At 34.6% G+C, this 27,837-nt stretch overlaps 2 protein-coding genes across 4 annotated transcripts; one reads left to right on the forward strand and one right to left on the reverse strand.

Moving 5' to 3' along the window:
• Positions 1–2,278: 2,278 nt before the first annotated feature.
• On the reverse strand, positions 2,279–3,702 carry LOC139686430 (ribonuclease kappa-B-like). The gene is made up of 3 exons (XM_071583620.1): positions 3,568–3,702; positions 3,363–3,482; positions 2,279–3,281 (listed from the first exon to the last, which is right to left on the reverse strand). The coding sequence occupies exons 1-3, from the start codon at positions 3,634–3,636 to the stop codon at positions 3,180–3,182; spliced, it is 291 nt and encodes a 96-aa protein (XP_071439721.1). The 5' UTR covers positions 3,637–3,702; the 3' UTR covers positions 2,279–3,179.
• A 208-nt stretch (positions 3,703–3,910) lies between these two features.
• On the forward strand, positions 3,911–26,567 carry rush (rush hour). 3 transcript variants are annotated; one of them, XR_011700365.1, is made up of 11 exons: positions 3,911–3,981; positions 4,263–4,362; positions 4,661–4,725; positions 4,798–4,935; positions 5,441–5,504; positions 9,929–10,054; positions 13,795–13,901; positions 15,303–15,495; positions 18,870–18,982; positions 19,384–19,549; positions 24,517–26,567. XR_011700365.1 is itself a non-coding variant. In XM_071583490.1 (10 exons), the coding sequence occupies exons 2-10, from the start codon at positions 4,347–4,349 to the stop codon at positions 24,556–24,558; spliced, it is 864 nt and encodes a 287-aa protein (XP_071439591.1). In that variant the 5' UTR covers positions 3,911–3,981; positions 4,263–4,346; the 3' UTR covers positions 24,559–26,567. The 3 variants fall into 3 exon arrangements, 2 of the variants coding, with proteins under 2 accessions (XP_071439591.1, XP_071439590.1); XM_071583490.1 differs by lacking the exon at positions 19,384–19,549; XM_071583489.1 differs by lacking the exon at positions 24,517–26,567 and having other exon boundaries at positions 18,870–19,499.
• Positions 26,568–27,837: the final 1,270 nt, after the last annotated feature.

Consider the following 27,837-nt stretch of genomic DNA (forward strand, 5'->3'; position numbering starts at 1 on the left):
TTAGGTACAGATATAGGAAGTGTGATCAATTCACACAGTTTCCAGGGAGTGGGTGCAGCCTCCAATGGTTAAAGCTAAGGGGCGAAAGGAGAAGAATTGCATTAGGGGAAATGGCTTTCACAAGGAGAAAATTGATGACAGGGACGTTGAGTCATATTTAGAAAAGGCTCATCAAAACTACAGGGCGGAAACATGGCCACTGAAGAAGGATGACAGATGTAAAGTGAAGGATTTTGAAATGTGGGCATCAAGAAGGATGGAGAAATCGAAATGGAACAAAAGTAAAACAATTGAGGAAGTGCTAGGTATGATGAGTAAGGAAAGGGGATTTCTGGAAGAAATTATGAGGCAGGAAAAATGGATGAAGGGCGTATCGATTGGCTTTGGGATGTTGAAGACTGTGATAGAGGGGAGGTTTTATGCAAACAAGGGAGGGTAAGGAATAGGATAAGGATGGTGGATGGAATTTAGGGAGGAAGGAAGTATTTGGAGGTGAAGAGGGGCTTGTTGTAGAATAAGATGATGGGTTGTGTTTTGTTAGGGAAGACAAAATATTTATTTGGTAGTTGTGTCCATACAAACCTTAACCAGTAGATTACCTAATAATAATGGTAGATGGAATGCTGATTTAAATTCAGGAATTTTCATTTCAGTTCGAATCATTTTTACTTCCTTCTCTTACCAACTAAATTTTAAGTTACATTTAATGACCAAAATTTTTCCCAATTGTAATTTAGTGCTAGCCATCCACAGGGAGCTAAAAAAAATGATTATGGAATTTCTACTTATCTAATCATTATGTTACCTAATATATGGTAAATAATTATGTTCATTTAATCCTACTTTCTGTGTACCTACACTTGCAATGTTGTTCGGACTAAACAGTAGCCATTATTTAACTATTTGTCCTATTCTTGTTTCCTCAATTTGCTCTTTAACCATCTATAATCTCTCCTTTCATCCACCTTTTCAACCATCATCACAAATTGTTTTCCTATTATTTCCGCAAGTTACACCATTATTTTAAACCACTTTTAATTACTGAGTTTACTTGATGGCATACTGATTAGTGGTTATACACCAAGAATAGAATATACTTCACTACCCTTAGAAGAGGAACTGGACACTTAATGGAACTGTGCTTCATAAGTGATAAGTTATTTTACAAGAGAATAAGGACAGTAACTCTTTCAAGTAGTTTTGTTGTGTTCATATTTTCCTTTGGCATTCACTTGATGATCAAGACTAAATTCAAACCAATTGTGCCTTTAATCAAAAACCTATGGTCATATGTCTGCTCTAATATAGTGTGCTTATACAGGATATGCAAGAATGGAGTAGATACAATTATCTCAGGTTTCCAATCACTTCTAATTAACTTACCCATTTAAATTATATCACAATAATGCTTGAATTAAAGTTTTCTACCCCATATTATTTACTGCCGAACAATCCTGGTAAATCGCTGATGGTGATTACTAATCACTATGCTTTGCTCTTGGTGGAATCTTAAGGGAAAAAGTAATCCAGTGGGTAGGAAGGTAGACTGCTATCGAGGGTTCCGGGAAAGTCTAGGTTGAGCCTTGGGATACCCCATACTAAAGACGATTTTTGATTGGTTCGGTCTAGTTTTCCTGGAATACCACAGCCTTTCCCACCGTCACGAAATATGAACTTCACCTCCTGTATTGCTTAGTCGAGTTCTAACTTAACCGATTACATTAACTTTCAAGTTGATTCTGTAAGTGATTCCTATTTGCATGTGATCTGGAAAAAGGGAGTTATTCAAAATGCAGAAATTACATTTTGGAACTTAGTCATTTAGGTTACCTATGGTTGGTGGTGAAATGAAACATTTTTTAAAAATTAAGTTGGTACCAACCTTTCCACGATTCCATAGAACTGTGTGTGAATATTAAAAACATAATTAATTTTTTAGATTAAGAACACAAAGCAATGATGCAAAATCTATATGAATCTATGACTTGAATTTAGAAAATCTATGTCAATCATGAGGTTATTAATACACCATCCTCAATGCCAAACATTATAGGAAGAAAATGAGATGTAGAGCCATAACTTATTTTAAATAAATGCACAACATTCTAGTGAAGCGAATTAACTTTTTGTAGATATCAACACAATTTTAATAACTACTTTAATAGATTCAATCTAATAAATTCTAGATTAAATCAATTAAACATCAAGGAAATTCACTTAATTAACAGGATTTAATTGACAAAGTAGATTCGCTGAAATGTTAAGCAAATAAGAAAAATGCCATTTTAATTACATATATTTTCACAATTTACATTTAGTTTACAGTATAATACAAAACAAGGAGTTTTCATCCAACCAATGGATGACACCATACAATGCAAAGTTCCTATGGGAGTCCCAATTACAAATCATTACTTTCTTAATTTCCCGCGAGAAATGAGTACAGATTTTTGTACTTTTTAGTAACAACATTTGAATCACCTGCACTCACTAGTTTTTGGGAGAACATTGTAAAATATGCCCCATATTCACAATGACCTTACAAATAATACAGGCATCTCCTATTTTGAATACTTTTGGTGGGAGCATAGCGAATATGTTCAAATTTTCGAATTTAAAAACGATACCCATGAATAACTTCAAAGAGCTAGTACTTGAACAATGGAATGTAATGAGTAATGTTTAACAATGATACAGATAACAAGCGACATTCATTCTGGTTCATAGTCATTTTACACTACCACTGATAAAAATAGTTTCCCAAATTAATCTACAAGGTTATTCAGCTAGTTAGATTTAATCGAAATCATTTACAGAGGCATGACTCCAATTGCCATTACCAACGTGTTTCACACATTTAGAATAATTACTATTTACACACCTTTAGAGGGGGCTTGGCTTTGAGATGAATATACTCACTTGGTCAAGAAAATCTGAAATAGCTTCTTTCTAGTAACCCTACAGCAAACTATATCTTCAGAAAACGAAAATAAATCTCTATAGATACTTAGAACAATGTACACGAAAGACATATTTATCTACATAATGTAATGAACACAATAGAGGAATTGTGCACAGCCTAATCAATAACTTTTGTCCATAGAGTACATCTTCATGAAGATAAGTTGAAAGGGCCGCCAACAACCAAAGCGTGGAAGGGCTTCATTCTACCAAATCATTTACATCGTTGACGACGCTCTACTATTTACATAAAACTGATGTCCAGAAATAACCAGGGTGAATATATAAAACAGTGCCGCTATCCAGCAATTGTAGGCGGTCTGAAAATTATACAAAAGCAATAACACAAAGAATTCTTTTGACTGCACTTCAGTGAAATATAAAATAACATGTATATTTACCTGCAAGTACCCTCTCTCTGCAAGTGAGTAAAATTCTTCTATGGTATTATATTCGCCTTCTAAGGCAATATCTTCCGACAGTGCTACACTCTGCACATAGTAAAATATGCCCATCAAAATCTGTAAGGAACCACCCATCAATTACATAGGTGTAGAAAATGTCAATGGAAAAAGATAGTGAAATAAAATTTAATTCTTTTCATACCAGCTGAATTATACCCCATGTGCTAATTATTAAGCCACACAATGAGAGCTTAGGACCGCAGATTTTCATTGTTAACGATTTGATGACAGACGACAAAAATTTCTACAAGACAGAAGTGCCCACGCACGTATACATTCGTTTGTTATTACTCATGTGACTGATAGCCTCTCTCCCAGCATGTATCTTTTATGAAGGAATATAATATATGGCTTAATTTACATTTATTTGTATTCAAACTTGCTTATTAAAAATATTAAAATTTTATTCAAGGCAAAAAACACTAATTTGATCTACAAGCCTTTAGAACTTATTTCGTGCGCTTTCATGTTAACCAATATAGCGGATTTGATTGAGTATACAAATTAGCTGTTGTGGTCGTTGTAGCTCAATTATCTGTTGTAGTAGGCTGCATAGGTAGTTTTTATTCTTTCTATTGATTATAAGTGCAACTGATAGTGATTGGATACTTTCAAATTTATAATCATTTTAATTATGATGTTTGTCGATGCGACTCCAAATAGCCGGTTAATAACTAAGCCTATCTTATTGGAAATGTTTTGATCGGTTAAGCATTTTAAAGGACGACAAATAAAATAAGAAATCATTATACATTTTAAAATACGAAAATAATATTCTTTGCACAATTATTTCCAGCAATTCTTTTCCGTTCCTCTGTCCCCTTTGCGGGAAATCAGGTTATTTTGAGTTGGCCGCCCTTCAAAGTGATTCACATCCTTCACATCTAAACTCAGGAACGGGGATTCACAAGGCCTTGGACAATGGTGGACCGATTAGGTAAAAATGTCATTTTTTTCAGTAATGTCACCTTATATCTTAATTGAAGAAACATACTGGTTAACGAAAGCACGTTTGTATTAGGTCCCTGTAATTTTTTGTGAAAGATATATGCAAGGGCTGCTGTTGAATTCTCACGGAACTCTCTTTTTAATGATTCACTTCCCATCGCATTACACGTATCTCGAAAATTTATGCAAGTTGCTTAACTGGACATTACACACGTACTTCCCATATTTTGAATCATTTCTGTGAACTAAAGAGTTAACCGTTATCGTTCTGTGTGTGGTATTTACAGTGAATAGTGAAGCTAATGCTCGTCGAATTGCCATGGTGGAGAGCTGTTTTGGCAGCTCCGGCCAGGTTTGTTGAATGTTGAAATAATTTTGTCAGGCAATTCCACAATATCCTCCTAATTGATGTGATTCATTCCAGCCATTGGCAGTACCTGGTAGAGTTCTGGTTGGAGAAGGAGTTCTGACGAAAATGTGCCGTAAAAAACCTAAAGCTCGACAGTTTTTCCTTTTTAACGATATTCTGGTGTACGGTAACATTTTGATCAATAAGAAAAAGGTTTGTAAAAGTTTCTTTAATTTATATGTCATCCTTTCTTTTGGGACACTCATATTTCTCATTGGCCATGTTATTATGATAGGCACCTCGAATACACTTGACTTTAGAATGGGGAGGGTCCATCCCAATTATGTGAATGCCGTAACTGCATTTGTAGCAATGAGTTCACCCAGAGTGGACGTAAAGAATTATATCAGAAATTATGTTATTGAAATTGAGATTCATTTCCTGTAACTAAATTTTGTTTCAGAATTGCCTTTGTAACTAATGTAGAATTTCAATGCAACATATTTCAGAGTGTAAAAATCATTCGACTTGACTGGGATCCCAGTCAAGGCGAATGATTTTTACACTCTGAAATATGTTGCATTGAAATGCACATTAGCGGATGACTCCATTAAAAGTTACTGTTGCGGCATCTCCCGCAGTTTCTTTGGAAATTCAATGTAGAACTGACAAAATTTTTTGCCGTATATTTATATACATAAATTAATTTTCTTTCCAGTACAACAAGCAACACATTATCCCGTTAGAAGAGGTGAAATTGGAATCATTGGAGGACGATGGCCGTAAGTTTAGCGCATTATAAGATAACTTGGAAGTTCTTAAACCAGTTTAGTGAGCATTTGAAACATCTGTATGCCCCTAGTTACATTCTATCTCCGCGATATCGGGAATTGCTTTCTAAGCGTAATTGCCATGCTGATAAACTTCTAATGATTGCATGTTCCCGCAAATCTGCAATTGTACTCAAAGAGTGAATTCTGATGTAATTTTATAAAGAAATTTTTTTGTCATTCAATAATGCATTTTGGCTGCAGAAAATCCATATTTTGAATTAGTCAACGACTTACTATTTCTACAGTGTAAGTCTTCACTTGCACTGTAGAAATCCTGTGGGATATTATCTCTGTGCTATGTTCCTCTTTGCGAAGTTTATGTATATGGACCAATGGCTGTTGATAAAAAGTATCTTTTAAGAAGCCAATTAATTTAGCTAGACACCTCAAGCCCAATCCTAATCTTCAATTGTATTAATTCAGGTGTTTTCCTCTTGATTGCATTTCAAATAATATGTTGTTCTAGCGTTCATTAATACTTTCTTAACCATACTTGTCTGATGCAGTTTTAATTATAAATGAATTACTTAACGACACCAACTTGCCTACATAGATCTAAATAAAGAACTAGTTAACCTTCAGAATATCATACTCGATAGGCTTACATCATTTGTGTCATCTGCTACATTTAAATTATACCTTGCAAGCTGCTCTAATTGGAGGTGATAGGGTGTCATGCATGTGCAACTATTAGTTCAGGCATGCATTTGGACATAAATTAGTTATAATTCAGAAACACTCCAGCCCATTCTGAAATACATGCCAGTATAAATCATGGGAAAATTTACTAAATCATTAAAATGTGTGCTATTATCATTTAATTTATCTGTTTTTCATTATCATTAAAGCAAAACATTTCATGCCTGGTTCAGTTTTTGGCCTGAGTTTTTGTTTTCATGAAATCATTTTCAGTAGCCTTTAAAGTAAATATATTTGGTCGCTTCGAGTTTGTTATGGTTGTGAGCGGAGAATGAATACTTAAATTGGTCTTTGATAGTGTCAGTCCGTCCTGTTCTCTTGGAGGTTGAATCTGCGGTTATAATTTGGTGCCATATTATTTTCCTAGATGTTGTAAGATAACCCAAGTGTCCTGTACCCTTCTAAAATTCTCCTACGGATATGAATAGATAGAAGAGTTAGCTGGTGATTGCTCCTCTAGGGAGTAACTACATGGTTATTTTCTTAATTCCATTGCACTGAGATAATAATAGTAATTCCTCTGATGCACTAATGATAAAATTAGAGACTAGCAGACAACTAAGTTCAAGGTCAATTGATTGATTGAGTGAAATGTGCTTCATAGAAATCTCAAATGACAGTTGGTATGCATATTATGTTGAGGACAGTAGGAATGACAATGGTTAAGTCTCATTATTAGTAATGCCAGGGGAAATGCCTATTGTGTATCAATTAAAGGTATACTAATTTAATATGAAAACAAATGTACATGGTTTGTATAAAGCGTATCAGGAAAAGTTTTGGAAGAATAGATTCATTTCAAATATTGCTACAATGCCTCAAAATTCTTCAAATAACATCTTTTGAGCATTAACTTGCTTTTGCCAGTGGCTTTCCCAAGACTCTTAAGGCTCCCTGGTTGATGGATCCTGGAAGGTCCTTAAGGGTAGGCATGCAAGCTTCTTTGACGGCACTTAAAATCACATGGTGGTGGCCTTTGAGGGGGATTTCACTTTTGGGAATAGGAAATAGTCTGCTGGTACCAAGTTGGGACTATAAGGGGGTGGGTAATCGTCACGATGTCATTCCAGAAGGTCTCCGCAAGCAGGCACCGGACTCTGCTTTTGGTTGTCTGTCAAGACCTTTGGGACAAGTTTATCACACCTTTTGCATTGCCATATTTTTATTTGTAATGGTGTGCACTGTCATCTTATCAATAAGATCTGCGGTCGTGCACACACTTAACTGATGGTCTAAATTCAGCACTTAATGCACACAGCAGGAAAAAATTGTTTCCGATACTTTTTATGCTAATTTTGTATTGCAGTTATAACTTAATTTTTTATCATGGTTGTAACAATAGCATAATTGTCATATTTTGTTTTTTGCTTTCAATAACATGAGAAAGTACTGTCCTCTCCTTAATATAATTGACTGCATATTTGACGTGTTTAATGTCCCATGATGATATATCTTAATGTGGTTTCATGTTTTGATATACTTACTGCCCTTGAATGCTTAATCTTTAACTATACTTAATTGTTTTTCAGAAATTTCTATATCTAAAGAATTTAGCCACCCTCCCAAATCCATTAGACACTTACTGTCCATAAGCTAGTTCATAAACTAAGAAAGTTTGTTCAGAAAAAATCTAGGAGGATAGTTAAGGAGTCATGTAAAGTACACAAACATATAATCATTCATTTTTAGATAGTCCAAAAACAGCAAAGGACCATGGTAATATGATAGCCAGCTGGGTAAAATGCTTACCTGCTAACCCAAAGGCCATGGGTTTGAATCCTGCCGTGGGCATAGGTGTTTTGTCATCTCTGGTGGTTTGGCCGTGGGACATACCTCCCATTTCAGAGTAAAGAGCTTTCTGTGAGCACAGTTAGCTAATTTACATCAATTGCTTTTAGTATAAATTTTACTGTGCAGCTCATTAACATATTGCTGTCATTCCCGTCCCAAGAAAGGGAAAATCAGCAATATGTGAAGACTTCAGGAATGTACGTGTAATTTTGTATGCAACTAAGGAAGAACTTAGGGTCATCAGTAATAGAATGGAGGAGAGAGTGGATGACCAATCGGGATTAGATTTGGTTCAGATTGAGGAGAGGTACACATGCTGCCATTGCCATAATGAGATTATTGATAGAAAGAAATATATAATACAGTAAGGATGTATTTGTTTGTTTGATAGGTTTTGAAAATGCATTCGATTGAGTGAATTACCGCAAGTCAAGGGTCCCCAGAGTGGTTTTTATACTCACCCTGGAGTCAAAATGGGTATCGGGAGTGGTCAATTTTTGCTCTGAGATGGGAAAAAGTGAATGTTTATTTGGGCTCTGGGATGGAAAAGGTTATTAAAAACGCTGTCTAACATTCGATGAATCACTTTGCATAATCTTTTTGCTTGTTTCAATAAGGTTAGCTGCTTTGAAAAATTTTCATTCAGTCTTGCTAAATAAAGGCCTCCAGATTCCCCAGTGAAATTGATCCTTTTATGTTAAATTTACATTATTAGTTCACCTTGTCACCATTTAAAATGCTGCAGTCTAATTAAAGTGCATATGTTTAGTATTAATAGAATTGCATATTAGTAGAATTTGCATATTAGTAAGCTTCAAGTGAGTGTATGTGTATGCAAAAGTGTATGTGAAATGTAGACCCTACATTATGGATTAAACCAAAATGAAGTTAAATCTAAAGACAGTCTCTATACATATCTTCCTTGTCCTATTTTAATGTCACACAATCATCAATCAGAAAAACCATTTGTTTGTCAGCATTTTTTGGTATGTGGGCAAATATTTAGTTGAAATTCAAAAAACTTTATTAGTGATGGATGCTGGATTCTATTTGCTTCTGAGACCATTTTCATGATTAATATTCATAAAATGAAATGTGGCTTTTGTTGACTGGGCATTCGGCCATGATTTTTTAAAATTTTTCTGATAAATAATGTATATTTGCCTGTTGAAATTATTTTTCATAAATGTCATACTTCAGGTTAATGTGGTTTGAGGAAACTTTTCCATCAATCTGAGAGTTGGTAACCCACAAAAATACGATAATATTCGATTCACATAAGTATGATAAGACTTTTCTCATGGTATTGGGGAGAATGTTAGGAAAGTCAGGTAGGGGAGGTGTTGGGTATTATTGAGGGATAGAGAAGGTTTGCAGAAGTGAAGAAATGTTTATTGTAGTGTGGGGTGTTTTGTCATGTTATGATACATTTAGAAATGGAGATGTCAATATTTTTTATTGTTATTACATTATCAGGTCTCAGGTGATTTTAAGACAAGAAGGAACCGCATTTTTTCATTAAAATTTAGTTCCCAACTGGTCAAAAAAAATTCTGATTTTCATTCTGCGTGATTCTTATTCAAAATCAGCTCTCCTCTTTTGTTGCTGGTGACTCCAATAGGTGTTTTTCTTGTATATTTTATCTGCATATAATTTAAGTTTTTAAGGGGTACAGTTGTTTTTAGATACTTTTAAACCACCCATTCCCTTCCTTTAACTGCAATATAATTGAATAAATGCTGGGTTCCAGGAAAGCTATACTGTCCTAATCTCAGCATTGGAGAAGCAATATTATTATCATTTATAATGACAAGATGTAAAAGCCCAAATGTATTTCTAATATGTGCTGCATCAGTTTTAACAAATGTTTGTTTTTTTTATAGAATTAAGGAATGGCTGGCTTATATGTACTGCATCAAAGTCATTTGCTGTGTATGCAGCAACATCCACCGAGAAACAAGAATGGATGGCTCACATTAACAAATGCATTGAGGATCTTTTACGAAAAAGTGAGTCGAATTACCTTTTTTCTTGGATTAAGAGAGCTTTTTCCTGTATAGGAGGAATTTGTGTAGAGAAAACACATAGAATCAAAATTTGTGTGTACAATGCGGAAATCCTGTGATTTATTCATTCTAGTTACCAAATGTCCACTGTGAAATGGCACCAGAAGTAGCCATTATGCATATTTTATGGGTATTTCAGTACGAAAACAATGGCCACATTAAAATTATCTACTAATGCTCTAATTTATGTCATTTTATGAGCAAAATATTTTTCTATTTTCTCTCACATATAGTATGTACCATCTGCAAACATATTTGCAGATTGCTTTGCCTGACATGAAATTGTTTTTTTTACAGGATATAATTTTGTACAATAGTCAGCACTTCTTGACCCTTGAATGTCTATCATATCTTCTGCCATTACATAAGAGGTCCCTAGCTCCCTCATTCCCATCTATGCCTTTTATCCTCTGCCAAGGAAAGAGTAATTTAAGAATGAAAATTGTTGGAGTAAGAGTGATGGAGTGACTCTCCAAAATCCTCCACATGTCAGCATTTTGTAGCATTTGAGCATATTTTTAGTTGAGATTTCAAACAGTTTGTTAGAGATGAATATTGGATTTTCTTTGCCCTGTTCTACAGCTCAAAAGGAGGGAAAAGACTTCTCTCTGCTTCTGAGACCATTTTCATGATTCACAATTCTAACACGAGTGTTAGTTTTTTGACTGGGGATTCAGATATGGTTTTTTCTTTTGAATAATGATTATATTCGTGATAAATTATTATTCATAAATTTCAGACTACAGGTTGATGGGTTTCAAGGTTTTTCCATCGCTTAGAGAGTTGGCGACCTATAAAAATAGTAAAATACAGTGAAACTCCCATGTTTGTATCATTGGAATTTATGTTTTCCCACGATTTACAACATTTTTATCACATCCTATACAATTTTCTATTTTTTCAACATATGTGAAACCCCATATTTACAAGCAAAAATGCAGCATATTTACAAGAAGCATAATTACATATTTACAAGATTGTGAAGCATATTTACAAGAAAAAATTATGCGCATTCTTAAAGTTACTCATGTACATCAGCCTTAAGAAATAAGTTTTTTGACTTCGCTTCATACATATACAGCCAAAGAAGATGGGAGAGAGCAGTAATATGGATGGTTTTTGCTAAGAATTTGAATATTGTGCGTACCCCTAGTGACAAAGATTTGTACATCTAGGAGTTAGCTACTTAATTTATGCAGTGTAAGAACACCTGAGGAAGACTATTCATACTGCATACAAGTTGGAAGTATGAGGAATGAAAACGAGTTTAACCCAAACATGTTGGAGTGTGAAAAACACAAGAAAAAACACAACTGACTGACAAATAGGATTGTTTGTACTGCCTCAAGTGAACAGAATAAGTGACAGTCTCCTGAATGATAAAAAGCATTGCAACTTGCTTTGTCGCATCAAAATTTCACTGAATCAAAAAGAATTTTATTTTCTTCGAAAAAATTTGAAGTTTGACAACTGTTTGAAGATCAAGGTAGCTCAGATTTTCATTTGTTAAGTATTCCACAATGACTCTGGAATGTAAATATTGTCGTGCTTGACAATGAGCAGACAAGGTGAAAAAATAACATTTTCAATTGAGGGTGAAATAAAAATTTTGGTGCAAGTTGATTCTCATAATGGTGTCTGCATTAATCTCTTGAAATGGCTAAGAATGTAGGCCTCTACACTGAATGCATTAGTGAAAATTCATGATTTGATTCTGAAACGTGCGAACTTGTACAGACATTTATCTAAAAAGAGGAAATATGTCAATAATACCAAGTATGAAGAATTACTGATAGAGTGGTTTTTATGTGATAGCTTGTCAAATATTCCTGTGAATGACATCATTAAAGCACAATCCATGAGTTGGCTTCGCGACGCGGTGTGAGAAAGGTACGACGCCAGCATTAAAAAGCTGCTTACAAGGATGCAAAAAGTGATAAATCGTCGAGGCAACTATGTAGAAAAATAGCTGAATGCTCAACCTTTCCAACAATGTACGCAAAGTTGAGAATAAATTTGATTTTTAATGAAAAAAAAATAGGAAACCTTACTTTTCAAATCGCCCTTGTACACTTGAGAAATTTACTGTCACAATTTTGTTTTTCAAATTGTACTCTTAAGCCCCAACCACTAGATTTAGGTATAATTCACTCCTGTAAGCTGCATTATCAAAGGATAATTGTACAAAAATTCATGTCTCTGAATTAATGTGGTAGTAATGTAAAGGCAATTAACTTTAATGTGCACTACATGTCCTGGACTTGGAAGCAAGTTTAGGATTCTACAATATATATCTGCTTTAGAAAGCCAGGATTTTATGTTGTTTGTGATGAAGAAAAATTCTCGTTGAAGTTATTCGTGATGATAATGGTAATATAGATAAAATGATGTCGGTAATTATGCATGTAAAAGAGAAAATACTTCTTTTCCCACTCATCATATTCTCCAGCTCTTTACACTTTTTTCTAGTGTCCCTAAAAAAGTGTAAATAAATGGTTTTACTATATTTTATTCATAAAGGTATGATTGAAAAGTAATTTCTTCCCAGTACTCCTAGAGAAATATATGATCACAAATGCTACATCAATTGTGTTCATTGTATTGCATGAGTTGGGCAGTCAATTTTTAAGACACATTAAAGAGATGCAATATGCTACAATCAACCTTCTTGTGAAGCTGCGTTAACATGCTCCTTTTGCATGAACATATTGTCAGCCAAGGATGCTGCAGGAGGCTTATGAAGGGGTTTTTTCTTTCTTGTAGCTCATATAGAAGGTAATTTAAATGTTAATATAGGGGAGATAATTTTCTAGAGATGTCAACTATAGTTACAGATCATATAAGGAGTTGTCGTTAGCTGGAAATTGCAAAGGAGACATGTTTGTGTGTGGTAGGTTCTGCAAAACCTACTGTGAAATCAAAATTATCCCGTGAAAATCAATGGGAAGCATGTTCCTCATTTTCCCTATAGTCACCAAGCCCCATGTGGCCCTTTCCTGTTTCTTATTCTGAAGAGAGACTGATTTTAAATTGCTCAAAATGAATTTTCAAAGAGCTAACCTGTTTACATCAATTTTTCCTTGAAAAAGTGCTTATTCCGCTGCACTCATAGGATTCTCTTTCCCCGTTAATGCTGCCTCTTCACTTCACTGTACTTCATTCTCCTCAGTCACAAACACTGTCTGAACTTCACTATAGTTAGAATTACCCATTTTACTAGTACTAGAGGTGTCCAAACTTTTGGGCGTAATATTTTTGCTTGTTATGTGAATTACTTGCTATGTGAAGTGCTCATTAAGCGAGGTTCCACTGTGTATAATTTTTTAGTTGTTCATGTTAATAGCTTTTGAGTTATCCTACCCACAAAAAATATCACAAACCCCGTCCCAGAAACACTCAGACAGATACAACTACATAATACCCCGCAAGCCGCCGCAAGGGCATGTGGTGGGGGGGATATCATGTAGGAAATGGTCAAAACATGTATTTCTGGAGTTGAATTTTTGTTAAACAATACTTTCTACTAAAATGATATGATATTCCATAGTATCATGATTTATTGTGTAAAAAGATGTTCTTTTATAAATAGACCTGTATAATTTTAGTGAACTAATTGTAAGATTCAAAGAACTGTGGGATTCAAAATGAAGATTTTTAGTATGTTATGGGATATATTTTTACAGGTGGCAAGAAGGCTGTGCAAGTCCATGCAGCTGTTTGGGTGCCTGACTCAGAAGCCTCTGTTTGTATGCACTGCAAGAAAACCCAGTTTAATGTCATAAGCAGACGAGTAAGTAAATTTCTTTCTCTCCCCCTCCTCTAACAAGATGTTAATTAAAGTTTCATTTAATCTCTGCCAAAATGAAGTCACAAAAAACTAAATTTTGTAGTTTTAACATTATTAACTTTTGCAAATCTTTCATCCAGTCTTTCTTGTTAGCTGAAATAGCATTGGGAAAGCTCTTGAAATCCCTGAATAATCTGGGGTTAACCAGACCTGATTGATGTCATTTTTACCATATTGTATGTAATTGTGTACTTTCAACTTGCCTTGGTTCAGTTTCCCCTGTAGCAATAGGAGCTCTTTTAACGATTATAGTTTTTTGTCGCCATATAAGGTATTATTTAATGTATGCATGGATCTACCGTCATAGGTAAATGGAGTCCCCACATTTGGTGTCTTCTTGATGAGCACATTCAATTCATTGCATGCATTCCTGAATAACTGTTGGGATTAAAGTAATAATGTCTTGTTAAATGAGAGTATGTGGCTAGAATCTGTTCCAAACATTCATTTTTTATGGATTTGTGTTGAAGATCACTGCTACCTAGGGACTGCGTGAAATGTTACCGGTCAAGTTTGTGAGCTTTCTCATCTTCTTACCATATTTTGGAAGAACAAAAGGGGCTGCCTATCATTGTAATTCCTGCTTGCACATTTTGTATATAGCCGCAAGTTAGGCAAAAAGGAATTAATGATGAAGTGTTTAATAGCCTGCTGTGTGCGATGCAGTTGGGATTGACTAAGAAAGGGAATGAAACAGTAGTTGATGTAAGCTATTTTTGATCTATGCTTAGCTCTTTGCCAAATGAGAAAAACTAACCATTGTTTGGAGCATGTTGCAGATCTTTTAGGTCAAGAAAATTATTAGCATCCCAAGTGACCTGCACCCATTGTAGCAAGCTCAGAGGACTGAAAGAAAAGGAGGCATCTTAGGTGGAATTTATCATAAAGCTGTAGTGCAGAAACTCCTCTTTATATAGATCTTGAAAGAATGATTTAATGTAAAGTAAAATTGTTGCTGGAATTGCATTAATATTCCATTGTTCAACCTTTAAATTAATGAATATTTTATATTTGACTGTAATTTGATGAATGTTCTTTCACTAGTAATTTCTTTTGACCGAATAGATGAAAAATTGCATTTTTATCCTAAAAATATAAAAAAAATGATATGACTTTCCTACTTCTTAATAGAGTACAAGTGAGGTCCTTGGAACTCCTAAAGTTAAGCTGTTAAAAATAAGCATTAATGCAGCAACTAATTTTTAATGTGAGCTTGCAATTTTTTTATTTTTGTTTATATCACTTGTGTTTGAGCTCTTAAAATCTTTGCTTGCCAATACTTATATACCAGGTGTGTTACTTAAAGAGGTCACATTTTGATGGAGATAACATCTTGGATTTCAGCACCATTGTCGCAAATGTGGTGCAGTGGTGTGTGGGCCATGCTCAAGTAAGAGATTTTTGCTGCCTTCTCAATCATCAAAGCCACTGCGAGTCTGCCTTACCTGCCATGATACCCTGTCTCGCCTCAAAGCACAGCAGCTGAATTCCACAAATGCAGCCGGAATCACACCCATTTCACCTGATGGAATCCGAGGTACTTACTATTAATATATGGTGAGACTTGATTAGAACTTATGGCGATTGATGTTGAACCTGTGTGTGAATTGGAAGGATCTACTTGTTTATTATGGATGGGGTAACTTGGTGACTTGGTGGGATAAGTAGAAAATTATATTACCGTGATTCTGGAGTAAGATGAATTATATATAGAATATAGAATCATGTTACATTAGGATTATTCGGATATACATTCATATTTGCACCTTTGCAGTTCAGCATGTAAAGTGGAATCCTGATGAAACGTGTAACAATCGTTCGAAAGAGACAAAAAAATGTCTCAATATATTGAATGCTCATTATTACTGTGATTTGATTATTACTCACTAGCTAATTTCATACTTTTAAAGTAGTAAGAAAGGTCTGTGGAAATTTTACATGATTCATCTGAGGCTGTTAACCATGAAACCTCTGGTCAATTTGCCTCTGTAGAAGAAAAATACTGCATATATAGTTAGCTCTTGTTGGCATATTTTAGTAGGAACCTGAAATTCTGAGTATACTAAATAGTACAATGTGCAAACTAATGTTTACCTGCCCTAGCAAGTTGTAGCATCTATGAAGTTCATTGGTAAGAATACATGGCAAAACATTTCATTTCACCAATATAATGACAAATGTCTGTTGAGGAAATACTTCTTCAAAACCTGCATTGTTTATACTTTATAGAGCAATGCTTAAAAACTTTTTAGCCCATTCCTTGTTTCAATTTCATTCTCTACTAATCTGAACATATTTAAATGAAGTTATTGACTTTGTTTAGCAAAATTCATTTAAAAACGTGACCCAGGTTTCGATGCTGAACATCAGGTGGCCCTCATAGAAGCAAACTTAGTATATATACCTTCTGTGCTGGTAAGAGGGGATAAAATGGTTGAAATGTAGGTGATAGGAAAAGAGAATTACATCTTTCGGTGTTAATCGTTGACTTTGAAGAGTGGTAGGTCTAGGAGTGGGAGGAATGCAAAATTTTGATGACAAGTTCATCCTTGCTATGGACACATTTAAAAATTTCCAACTGCTCCAAAGCATCGAGCTTTTGACCTTTATTCTCATAATGAAGAATTTTCATCGCAAAGTCACTTTTTTTGGTTATTCTTGATGAGGTGCTTTGCAAAGAAGAATGTTATGTTCTTATTCTTTACTCATGTTTTTTGTTTTTTTATCCTTTCTTTTAATTTTCATTCTGTTTGCCCATTATACTTTGTGTTACATTCTGAGCACTTTAGTTCATACACTGTACTCGTCTCGTTTTTGGGGACTTGGTCTTCAGTGGGATGGATCAAGGCATGAACCACTGTAAAAGGCACATTTAATTTTTTCGTAAGGTAAAATCTTGATTACTTTTTGAGAGATATACCCTAGATAAAGTATTTGTCGCCATTTTGCTGTGGGATCTTTTAACTCTTAGGGGTTGTAAATGTTGCTTAAGGCTATTTTCATCAGTTTCTTTTGGTTAAGTTTATTTATTAGATCTTCTAGATAGCCATTATTAATTGCTATCATTAAGTTCCTTGTTTACTTCGGATTCTGGTATAGGGATAGAGGCTAATTGATGGATCAATGGATGAAATGCTGAAAGCTTTTGGGCGAAGCAATGCTTTAAAGCAGAATTAATTAATTGGTCTGTGTACATTTCCTTCTGAAAAATGGAGTACCCACTTTTAAATTAAGTGTGTGGAATAACAAAGTCAATAATTTTGTTTCATTTCAATATGTTATGCAAATTCCGTAAAGTTATGCCGGACACAGCAAATTTTATTAAGTTCGGAGCAATCATAACTGAGCCATATGGATATTAATTTATACAAGTACAAGAGGCATGGGAAGAAATGGAGGCAGGAAAGAAGGTCATTGGGGAGTTAATAAAATCGGCTAGGTTTGCAGATGATCACGCTTTATTTCGCCAATCAGCCAAAGGGTTGCAAGCATTGCTGAGCAGATGGAAAAAAATCAGGTTTGGGATGAATATCATTGTAAAAAGAACAAGGTAATGAGGCTTTTATGAAGGAGGAAGGCCGAGTTAAATGTTCATGTTGAAGAAGGCTTTAGAGCTGTGGATTTGGAAAAGGATGGAAATATTGAATGAATGGAAAAGAAAGAAAGAGGTACTGGTTATCGTGGGAGAGGAGGAAGAATTTTTTGGAGAAATACAAAGAAGGCAGGATAGGTTACGAGCATTTTAATTGGCAAAGGGATGTTAAAGACTGTGTTATAGGGGAGAATGTTTGGCCGAAGAGGTTGGGGAAGGAAAATGGTAGGCGGGCTGGATAGTATGAAAGTTTTCAGAATTAGAGAAGGTTTATTGTAGTGTCTGGTGTCCGGCTTTCTCGTTAGACAAAGCTAAGAAATCTATTGATACTCAGTTTTTGTCTATTCTAAACGTACGTGATTGAATACCATCAATATTTTTGGTGCTCATGTAAACATTCCAATGATAAACCTACGCTAAAATAAAACTGATTAGGTAACATAGTAATTATTGAATTAAAATACTTATTTACTGTTATATCTTTCAAAATAATAAGCAAGTTGGCCATAGACAAATGTTGAAAAAACATGCCTAGTGCAATTCATTTTGTAGCACATGTGCTGGAACAAGTGGTCTTGACTGGGACTTCCCATGGGTCCTGACTTCCTGTTAGAAAAAACTAAACAATAAGCAACCGGAAGATTTATTGCCGCTTTGTCTACACACTTTCTAGGGGGATTTTCATCCACTTCTCAGAGAAGTGTAAGGTTTTCTTCAGTCAGAATATGCTTTTACTAGCATGTGTATTCCAACTGGCATTTTGCTTCTAATTACATGAAATATTTTAGGACATGGCCTCCAAAGCTTAAATAAACAACTATCAGTACCAGTGCATTTTGAGGGGACATTAAAAATAAAATAGGACAGTCACATACTCATGATTATTCCATTTTAACTACTTGGTTCAACCATTTTTTCATCTCCATACTTAGGTTAAATATAAGTGATTTTTATAGTTTTACAGGAGAACCTTTTGCTTGAGCTTTGTTTTCCATTGCTTTTTCTGCTGGTTTTCCTGCTTTGGCGAGGGAAAATTTTAATTTAAGACTTTCATTGAATCTAAAAAAGAAATAATCTGTCTTATCCTTAATCATTTTCGTGGGCTAAGACTGCATGTGGTAACAAGGAAAAGATGCTACTAGGAAACTTATGAAATGGCAGTCTGAGAGAAAAGAAAAAGCCGCAATATGCTTCCTATGTGACATGTATTCTCAATCTCTTTTGAACAAACTGCTCAATGACATTTCCTGCTAAATATATGATTTCTTGACCCAATGGTGATTTTTAACCTCATCTGCCTCCTGATTCTTTTGTTATAGATGGTGCCAAAGATCGAAGTGGATCTGCCGACTCCTCTGGCGAGGAAGACTCGGACGAGGAAGATGAATCTAATGCTGGTCGAAACCAGGGTGATGCAGCAGCCCATGAAGAGGTAAACTTTACTCCCTGCTTCCCCCACACAATCAGGCCCTTCTCTCCTACTCTGGGCCAAGACGTGCTGTCTCGTTTCTTTTCTTTGGAGACTGTGAGCTGCTTAATGTGAATAGATTTCAAGTTGGTCTGTTTTTGACCGTCATGTCTGATTATCAGTCTTTGGCCAGTGAATGAATCATGTGACAAGTAAACTAAAATTAAAATTGTCTCATAAATTACTCTCTATCCAAGTCGTTCATGGCAGTGAACTGCAATCACTTTTTTTACCTGTGAATGTCTTAAAAAAAAGTAAATGCTCATTTCACTGGGGGAAACCCAATTGTGCCTTTATCCCCAAATGGAGGAAGTATATACTCTTGTGAAGTGACAAAACTATGAGTGGTGTCCTGTGCAATACAGCCTAGTACCTGGAATCCTTGGGAAGGAGGGAAAGATCAGGTGGTTGAGGAAGATTTGATCCACCTCCGACAGATGGCTATCCATCCTGGAAGAGAGACAGTTCTTTGATATTTGAAGTGGATTCAGTGTGCCATCTTTTCTTAATTGGCATCGACCTGCTCATTAGGTTTGTCCACTAAGTCTTTGTGCTTTGATGGAATTTTTTTCATAGTAACTTGTTAGTTTGTTTTGCTTGCTAGAGATTAGTTGCTGTGATGCTAATATCTGATGTGATTTTATTAATGAGTGCTCTTTGTGCCCATTCTGTATGTTATTAACTGTAATTTAAAATGGGCAACTTCATCATCTGGTTCAATAGTGACAAACTTTTGGTTTTTCCTATACAAATTTTATTTGTACATGGCCCAGGAATCTTGATGGTGATGTTTTAAACTGAAGCTTGGGTCATGTACAAATAAATTCTGTATGGACTAAAGAATATAGATAGAAGAGAGGTTAAGTTGTGAATGAGTCCATCTGCTGTTAGATTATTATGTTACCTTTGTGCCAGTCATGTTCCAAAGGGTTTTTTTTATCAGACAGCCGTGGGTGCAAAAGTGTCATATTTATGATCCAGGGTGTCCCATAAAACCTGGTGATCTGTGATTGGCCATTGATCCATTAATGAGGAAGGCACATTTTCCCTCTCACCTGAGTCTCGGCCCAGTGGAATCTTGATCAGCACCCACAATCCCTATAAAATCAATCATTCTATTGAGCTGTCATTATTTCCAACAGTGACTTTTGTGTTCATTTATCAGCTTATCTCTTTGGCTTTTAGGTTAGTAGAGTGATCAGTGACTATAATTTATGAGATAGGTACTACAAATAAGGATATCAATCAGGAAACTGTTAATAATAATTTAATACCAATTTTTATTATTTTGCCAGCTTTATAGCATGGTTTGCCATTAGTAATGTTAATGCTCTGTTTTTTAGTGGATTGTCTTAATGAAAACATTAGTCTCATATTTGGAACATATTTGGTCATTGTCTAGAGGTTGTGTGTCAAACTAGGAATGGATTTGGAATGTATTGCATTAATGCCAACTTAAAATTTTTGATTCTTTTCAAAACTGCAAGTCTTGAAATATCTTACGGTGGCATGGTGGATGTTGTCATGTCATATTTGGTATTTTATTCTGTGGCCATAAGATATATTATCTATATTTGCATATGCATATACTATCTATATTTGCTGATGCAGCAGTAATAAGAATTTACTTAATTAATGCCCTTGGATTAAATGCAGACCAACTGCAATAACTGCAACTGCAATAGTGTGAATCTATGTAAGAAATGTAGATGCATAGGCTCATAGCATTTCAAATCACTTGGGTCCCATCCATTTTTGGTATTTTTGCAAACACCTCCGTCTGGCTCCAATCTTAGGTGGGGATTGGGATGTTGCCGTGGGCTAATGTAATGGCATCCCACCCCAAAAACACTCATTTGAACTACAGTGTTGGTTGTATTTTTCAGTTTAATCTTGATCCTGAGTTGAGGTGCTTTGTGGAGAGCACCGCCTGTGTAATTTGCAATACACTGGATTTCACTCCTCCCTTGCACTGTTCCCTAAACATCGTGCCCCTACCCAACTATCTCCAATGGCCCAAATGACCTAAGCTGTCAGTCACCTCCCCCTTATAACTACTTCTATTACCAATCTGAGGGAACTTCATAAATGCCATATTCTCCTGACTGGCAATGATCAAAGAGAGACAAACATTGAAATAAAATATTATGTTCATCTCATTGCTTTAATCAATGTGAAAAAGGTAAATGTAAGTGGATGGCAATTTTTTTCCTGGGCATTGCAATAATACTGCATACCCACCACCATTTGGTACTTGTTATCCAATCGTTCATTGGGAACAGGGAAAAACAGTTATGTTTAAACTACTTTATAAAATTTTGTGAAAATTATTTTTTCATCTATCCTGTTCAGATTGGGGTCCAGATATTGGTGTCCTATCTATAGGCAATATTTCTGAGTGTGCACTGTATAGATTTGTCAAAACCTAGAAATTTCATACCATGGGAGACCAAAATCACCAGAACATTGAGAAAGCTGTTTGCTCTTGATTGAGTATGGGATTATAATGCATGCATAATTAAACAATACATTAGTGAGATTAGGGGGTGGGTATGAATAGTGAAAGCTAGTGTAAAATGATCTTAAACAGGAATAAGACATTAGTCAAGTTTGAGAAAAGACCAAATTTTTAATATCACACCAATTGCTGCATTATTCTCCTATGGAGTGTGCCTATTGGCAGATTTTGTTGCTGGATTGCTTTGTGAACCATTCCACCGTAGACATTAATCTTTAAGCTATACCCAGCAGTGGGCACATGCACAAGCTGTCCTCGTTTGAAAACTTGCTGAAGAAGTGCCTATTGTATGATAACAATTGCAGGGGAAAAAGCCACTTGTGGTACGTTGGCCTACATTTTACTTTGAAATTGTTGTTTTTTATATGATGGCCTGTTACCTGTAACAAAATAGCAAGGGCTCAAAGCTGAGCCAATATTGTGTGTGTGTTAAAAAAATTAACACAAACTGATCAGCATCTGAATGAACTAATAATGATAAAGGAAAAATGTCCTTTAATCACATAGAGCTGCTGTCTCTTCTAGCATTAATTAGTAATTGACAAACTCCACTTTAACAAAAATAGATTAATGCATAATTTGTGACTAATTCCAAGCCTTTAAAGATCCACTTACGAGTTTTTTGTTCATCATTGCTTAATGGTATTGTTCGCTCCGTGTCCTACCCACATGGTTAATAGATGTACCTATTGAATGTTTACAAAATTCTGAGCTCTCTTCCTCATCTCCACTGAATGTGGATTTTTATTTAGGAATCAAAAATAAGGATTTTCAATTCAATTCACGTTCATACAATGAAACAGCTTATCAAGTTAGTTGGTTTTTTAATGATAAATACTCAGCTCACCAACTGGCCCAGTGGCAATATAAAGTTTTGAAAATATAACATTTTTTGGCAAAAAATATGAGCATAAATACTTAGCCAGTAATCTTTTGTAGGAGAAAGAAAAAAATTCATTTACCCAGTAAACTGAATGCTGGTCATAGTGTATGTTTCATTTGATCTCCTCATGATAGATAGTTTAAGTTTAATAATTTTGAATTCATAACCTCATCAACTGAAGCAAATAATTTTACGGGTAGTATTAATTTTCTTGCTTATCAATCTGGCCATTATTAACTTAAATTAAGATATTGATTTTAAGGTAGTTATAAGTTTGACTGCATTCAAAATATTAAGGCTGAGAATCAAGGGGGAATTGACATGTATCCCATCACTAATTTTTCTGAAATTGAGTAGGCTTGTACTTGGTGTGGGTGTGAACTCTATTTATGACTTATTTAGTTACAGTTAAATTTGTGTTGGAATTATTCCAGCTGGATTTACAACAGTACTCTTGGACTCTGTGCTGCAAAAATGGATTGTATTGAAGGTTTTAACAACCATGCTTATATTTTATATAATTCAGTACACATTAGTTCTGCATGCTCGAAATCAGGTTGCCACTAAAAAAAACAGAATTGAGTTATTTAATTTGTTCTAATGCATTAAGTTTTGCTACTAAATTAGCATTTAATATGATTATACTATACTATTTATAATCTAGATATTGCATTTTGAACATAACATCATTAAGATAAAATGTTATTTAATTATATAGGTATTAAATAATGTTTTAAAGAACGTTAAAAATGTAGATTTTATTGTTTACATTCAGATTATGAGGACATTTTTGTTCTGAATCATGTATAGGACAGTGGCACCAACAAGAGGAAATGATTGATCAAATTTTCTTCTTGGCTTCCTGTTTTCCTTCACCAGAAGTAATTATTTTACAAATAGTTCTGTAATTCCCGGGCAATTGGTTGCACTGACACATAAGATACACTGTGATTTTCCAGGTTAGGATTTATGAAAAAGATTTGGATCAGAGAGAAAATAATCAAAATATTTTATTGTTAATGCTTCATATGAAGAAAATGGAATTTTTACATTGAAAATTAATGACTGAGCCATTTGTTCCTCCCGTGTGCAGAATCCCAGACATTAGTCATCACTGCTGCTAAAATCATATATGCAGCTATTTTCACTGATACTATCACTTTCCTTTTTACACTCTGTCATCATCTCTTCCATCTAACACATTGCTAATTTCACATTTTTTCCAAGGTTCTGAGATTTTTGTATTTATATATCAGCTTCTGAAGGCAGGTACCATTTCTCTCTTTAATCTATTTTCTTCTAAAAGATTTAAATGCTTGATGATTTAAATGTTTGTAGACCTGGTTTGAGAGTCACTACACTAGAGAGGAGAAAATTTAATGTCAGATTGAAAGTATTGAAAATTATTGGAATTATGATGCTGACTCTTAATTGTGAATTATTCATGGCCTATTTTATATTTGGTAATTGGACCATGAATATTAATTTATAGTTATAATTTAAACAGCTGTGATATTAATAGCTTAAATGTTTTCAGTTCATACCATAGTCCTCCCAAAGCCCTTATCCATTCCATTTTCCTTTTGGTTGTTGCTCGCTATATAGCATTCAGCGCCTTGTGAAGTGTGTGTGTTGATGTAGACATGCTCGTCAGATCACTTGCTAAGTCATTCTGATTATAGAAGTTGTTTGCTGAGAGAAATTGCTGTATAGTGTGTTAAGGCAATCTCATCAATTCAAGGTAGAGAGGACTGAAATTCAGCCATAACAAGGTGGGATTGATTTGAATTTAATTTAAGCAAGAAAATTTACTGCTTTAATATCAAAGTGTAACTTTCCTTTTAGCAAAATGGTTGATCATTAGTAAAAATGTGTGTTAACGGTAAGACTGTGTGCCTCTGACTTAGCCAATTAGTGGACAGAGTTAAATAGCTGATGCTGATGGTGTTCTGCAAACCTGTAAAAGAAATGTTGCTAGAACACCAATATTCACTTGGATTTATAAGAATACCTTTAATTTAAATATACATGGAATGTGTTCTTCTGTTGTGAGTATTGAGTTTTTTGTTCATGGATTCTTTTGTTGTATGTTTTCAGCCAACATTTTATGGAACAGCTGTGTCTGGTGAGGAGAAGTAGCTGTTGGATGAAAAGTTCATGGAAGTCATCGCCTTTGTAAAAAATCTCTTGAAGAATAAGGTCCATTGTTTGGAGTAGGGTCTTGACTATAGAGCACCCATTTGGAAGTTGTCGGAACAATATTAATATTTTTGATTCCATGTGACTAATTCTCTTGCCTTTGATGCTATGTATTCTTGGGAATGCCTTTTTATACTTGGATACACCAGTCCAATATCTGCTTGCCGTCCAGACCAGGATGCTATGGTCTCAACTCGATCAGCTCAAGAAAATGGCCATTTTGGAATTTTTTAAAATCATTTCCTTGAAAATTAAAATATCCTAATTTTTTTGATATTGCCAGTTGTCAGCCAATGCTTTTAAATACTGCTTGTACTTAATAGCACCATAATACCCGGCAGTGAATCCCCTCTTCCAGTTTTGGATGTGCAATCTCTACACATGTGTCTCTCATAATGCTTATAATTAATTTGCTTATTAATCTGTGATAAGTTTTCAGGAATAAGCTAACCTTTAGAAAAACATTTCTCTTCAACTATTATTAAATTGGAGGGATTTTGTTTTTCACAGTAAGATCATTTTACTGTATTATTCTATGTTTAAACTTATTTTCATAAAGTAAATGTAACCTTTTCATCATCTTTATCGCTGATCATTAATCTTATCATTTAAAATCTTAAATGACTGAAATTGCTCACTTTATAAATTATGATGTGAAATCACTTTATCATCAAATGTATAACCAGTTAGATTGCTGTCAACTTTCATAATAATGTTTTAAATGACTGGAACAAGTCGTCTGTGATCATTGCATCTCATGGGCAGTTTTTTTTTACTATATCCCTTAAGAAACTATTGTGACACAAATTAGTCTTGTTAGATTTTCACAATGTGCTATTATGAATCTCATATGCTAAGGTACATAAGATTGGATCATTCATGGTTATTTTGTTATCATATATTGCTCTAAATTTCCTTTTATTAAACGGGGATAGAGGGCTCTAAAATATTTTGCACAAAGTGTTATATTTTGTAAAGTCTACCATCTGAAGGGACATAATTATTTCCAGCTTGGAACTGTGGTCAATACAGTTGCATAAGAGGGTTACTGCAACTACTCGGTGTCAAAATCAGTTGCATGTAAACAGTTTTGCAGCTGGAAGCATAATTGTGCATGTCTTCCATTTACTGCCTAACTTAAATGAATGAAATATAAAGTGGTGGAAAGCATATATTAAAATTATTTTTATTGTTATATGCTAAATGTTAATGGATGTTAATTTTTTATGGGTTTCAGAGAGGCTTATGCTCTCAACATGTCCTATGGTCACATGAACTATTCTTTATATCATGTGTGAGAGTGTTTACTTTAGAGCCAGTGAGTGCCTTAAAATATTGTAAATAAGTATCCACCAGTTGCCTTAAAAAGTAAGCATTCTTTGTTTTATCTGCTACAAATAATAAACAATCACAATGTTCTGTTAATATGTACAGTGAAGTCAGTCCGACTGAAATGCCCGTGAATTGTTTTTATAAAATTTTGTTGAAAATAAGTGTCAACAATAAAAGGTATTACATCAAAAAATTTGTGCATATTTTTGGCAGGGATGGGTCTATAACCTTGTTTTTCTTTTTCAAATATCTTACTTGAAAATCAAATCTTGCTTCAAATGTTGAATAATATAGTGATAAAAGTTTTCCATGACTTAAATTTTGGGATCAAATTTTAGGTGGAAATGCATCGGTGTCACAATATTCAGTTAGGTATTTCATTAACATCATATTTAAATCTTCAAAGCTGGTTGATTTAAATCAATTAATTATCATATAAATCAAGGTAATGAAAGATAATGTTGATGGAAGTGTTAGAGAAGTGAACAATCATTTCAACATCCAATGTCAATACTCATGAATGATTTTATTTACTGGGAAGATTAGAACAGTATTTCTTTAAATTATTGGCTAAAAAATGTCAACTATATTTCATTGTGGATGATTTCTGGGGGAGTGCCAAGCAGAGTTTATTCCATTGAATTAAACCATTAATCCAATTTTGAATGTTTGTTTTATTTTGTAATATTTAATGAATTGTCTTCGGCAATTTTATCGGTTATGGTACATTCTTCAATGTCTATTAATTAGCTAAGTATAGCGATATGAGCTTTGTGAAAAATGGAAATTATATCATAATTCTTAATAACAATGATAATGATTAATATTTACTTGCTATTCAATTAATATTTATTTGATGTTCCAATTGATTGTGGGAAGAGATTCACAGTGCCACAGGTGAGTTTGAATTATTCTGTTGAGTACCCTGTGATCACCTACCATTGATGGCATCTTTCAGCAGGTCCTAGTGAGGTTTGCCATTATTCCACATCCTAGTTTATTAATGTCATCAGTGACATTTGCAATGTATTTGGTGTGATTTATGGGTCCTTATTCATAGCTTTCATATACTAAAAGCGACTCAATACATAACTAAGAAAAGGATTGTGAGAGTGAAAACTGCTTAATACCCTGAAAAAGTGACCAGGATGCATGTATTAACCCCAAGAGGTCAACCCTGTCCATTCTCTTTGGCCCTGCAGGCAGAAGTTTAGAGATGAGATAAATGACTCATCCTCTCAGGATCCCTCCAAGGAGGGTTGAAGTACTTGAGACAGCAAGACTTGTGTAAAATACCTTCCGTTTTCAAAAGTGGCTGAGGAGTAAAAAGGTGTGCATGGTACTTGGGTTTAAACTGTACCCTACTGATAGTAATGGGTGGAAAATCTTTGAACAGTCCGAAATGTCCTGAGAGTAAACTTGTCTGATGGCATTGTCCTTTTATCTCTTAATTAGGTATCCAAAGAAGCAGAAAGGCATCCTTGCTTAGTCACGTTTCTCAATGAAAAGCAAAATTTAATTCATGGGCTAACTTCAACAAAAAGTGTAATTCAATTACTTTTTCTGTATTGATCAATTATTATTGTGTGAATTATTTTGAAATGCCTTTGCCTTGAATGTAAATTTCAGGCTCTTGAGAAGAAGGGGTTGCTGGGGGAAATCCTAAACTGACGGAAAAGATGGATGTGAAGCATATTGATTAGCAATGGGATGTTGAAGACTTTGGTAGAGGGAAGAACTTAACGCAAGTGAGATAGGTTTAAGAGTTGATGACTGTTATAGAGAGGAGGACTTAGGGCGTGCACCAAAGGGCTAGGAAAAGGATGGGCATGCTGGACAGAATGAAGGGAGGAATTATATGGAATTGGTGAAGGGTTGATTGTACTG

The sequence above is a fragment of the Hetaerina americana genome, unplaced genomic scaffold (genome assembly GCF_022747635.1).
Source record: "Hetaerina americana unplaced genomic scaffold, ioHetAmer1.1.p SCAF_14, whole genome shotgun sequence".
NCBI lineage: Eukaryota > Metazoa > Arthropoda > Insecta > Odonata > Calopterygidae > Hetaerina > Hetaerina americana.

Coding starts and splice junctions, on each gene's coding strand:
- rush (XM_071583489.1), top strand. Junction 10,055..13,794: donor TGAGGATCTTTTACGAAAAA/GTGAGTCGAATT, acceptor ATATTTTTACAG/GTGGCAAGAAGGCTGTGCAA. Junction 13,902..15,302: donor TTAATGTCATAAGCAGACGA/GTAAGTAAATTT, acceptor CTTGGATTTCAG/CACCATTGTCGCAAATGTGG.
- LOC139686430 (XM_071583620.1), bottom strand. CDS start 3,636: ATGAAAATCTGCGGTCCTAAGCTCTCATTGTGTGGCTTAATAATTAGC. Junction 3,483..3,567: donor CATGGGGTATAATTCAGCTG/GTATGAAAAGAA, acceptor GGTTCCTTACAG/ATTTTGATGGGCATATTTTA. Junction 3,282..3,362: donor CAGAGAGAGGGTACTTGCAG/GTAAATATACAT, acceptor TATAATTTTCAG/ACCGCCTACAATTGCTGGAT.